We start from the raw sequence: 941 nt of genomic DNA, 5'->3' as shown, positions 1-941 counted from the left end.
TACACCTCAAAATGCATCTCCACTTACTAATTTTTAATAGTCTTATTTAACCTAAAAAGTTTGCAATACAATTTTTTCTTTCACTGCTAATTACATTGCTAGATCAATTTCATTGCCCACCAGATAACATTTTCTAAATCTAGTCTAATATAGGGGCCTAACTATGTATAGCCAGATAAATGTTAATTATGAAAATAAAACCAATCTATATTGATCCCTAAACACAGTTCTGAAAGCAAAAAATTAAACATTGAAATTTTGGAGATCCCTTTACAAGTATTGTAATTAAGACATCTGCTTATTACAAAGTATCTCAAAAGGTGAGGTATTTTGGTCCGATATAGCAAATAGGTTTCTTTTTAGAACAGCAGCGAGCACTCTTCCACTGGAAGTTCTTGTTGGGATCCAGGGAAACTGAGGCACACAAGCCTTTCTCCGGCTTTTCAGGCTGTCTGTTCTCCCAGTAAGTGAAGTCCACATTGGATGAGAAATTGTCCTCGTTTTTCCAATACCACTCTGCTGAGTACAGGCTGCGGCGCAGACTGATCCAGCCCTCCGTGGGGTCTATGACTGCCATGTTTGAGGCCATCTTATCCTGGCTGCTTCTATTGTTGAGCCTAGCAAACAGATCAGCATTTTCCGTGCAGTACTCATGGGACATGGACCAGCTCATTTCATCTTCACCAAGTACAAACATCTCCGGAGTCACCAGACAGCCATAACGATCTAAACACACACAAACAAATATTCAGTTAGTATTATACATGATTGTTTAAAAAAAGAAAAAGAAAGAAAAAACACATTTATAAATGTTATTTATAATCATACTGCTACCAATTAACCTGACTAAGCGGTCAATTATTATACTGTCAGCCACTAGAAAGGGGGCAGAGTTTGTTAAAAAAAAAAAAAAAAGCTCCTAATTTGGAACTCGTGACTAA

The 941-nt window shown here is 37.1% G+C and overlaps 1 protein-coding gene across 1 annotated transcript in view; it reads right to left on the bottom strand.

Annotated features, from left to right (window-relative positions):
* The window catches only part of LOC107668319 (uncharacterized), an 8,012-nt gene continuing 7,071 nt past the window's right edge, over positions 1 to 941 (bottom strand). The window contains exon 4 of the mRNA XM_016460164.1: positions 1 to 726. Coding sequence (XP_016315650.1) covers positions 314 to 726 — 413 coding nt within the window. The 3' untranslated portion in view covers positions 1 to 313. The remainder of the gene's footprint in view (positions 727 to 941) is intronic.

The sequence above is a fragment of the Sinocyclocheilus anshuiensis genome, unplaced genomic scaffold, assembly GCF_001515605.1.
Source record: "Sinocyclocheilus anshuiensis isolate Anshui unplaced genomic scaffold, SAMN03320099.WGS_v1.1 scaffold1623, whole genome shotgun sequence".
NCBI lineage: Eukaryota > Metazoa > Chordata > Actinopteri > Cypriniformes > Cyprinidae > Sinocyclocheilus > Sinocyclocheilus anshuiensis.
The sequence above is the reverse complement of the archived record's forward strand: the minus strand, read 5'-3'. Positions and strand labels throughout refer to the sequence as shown.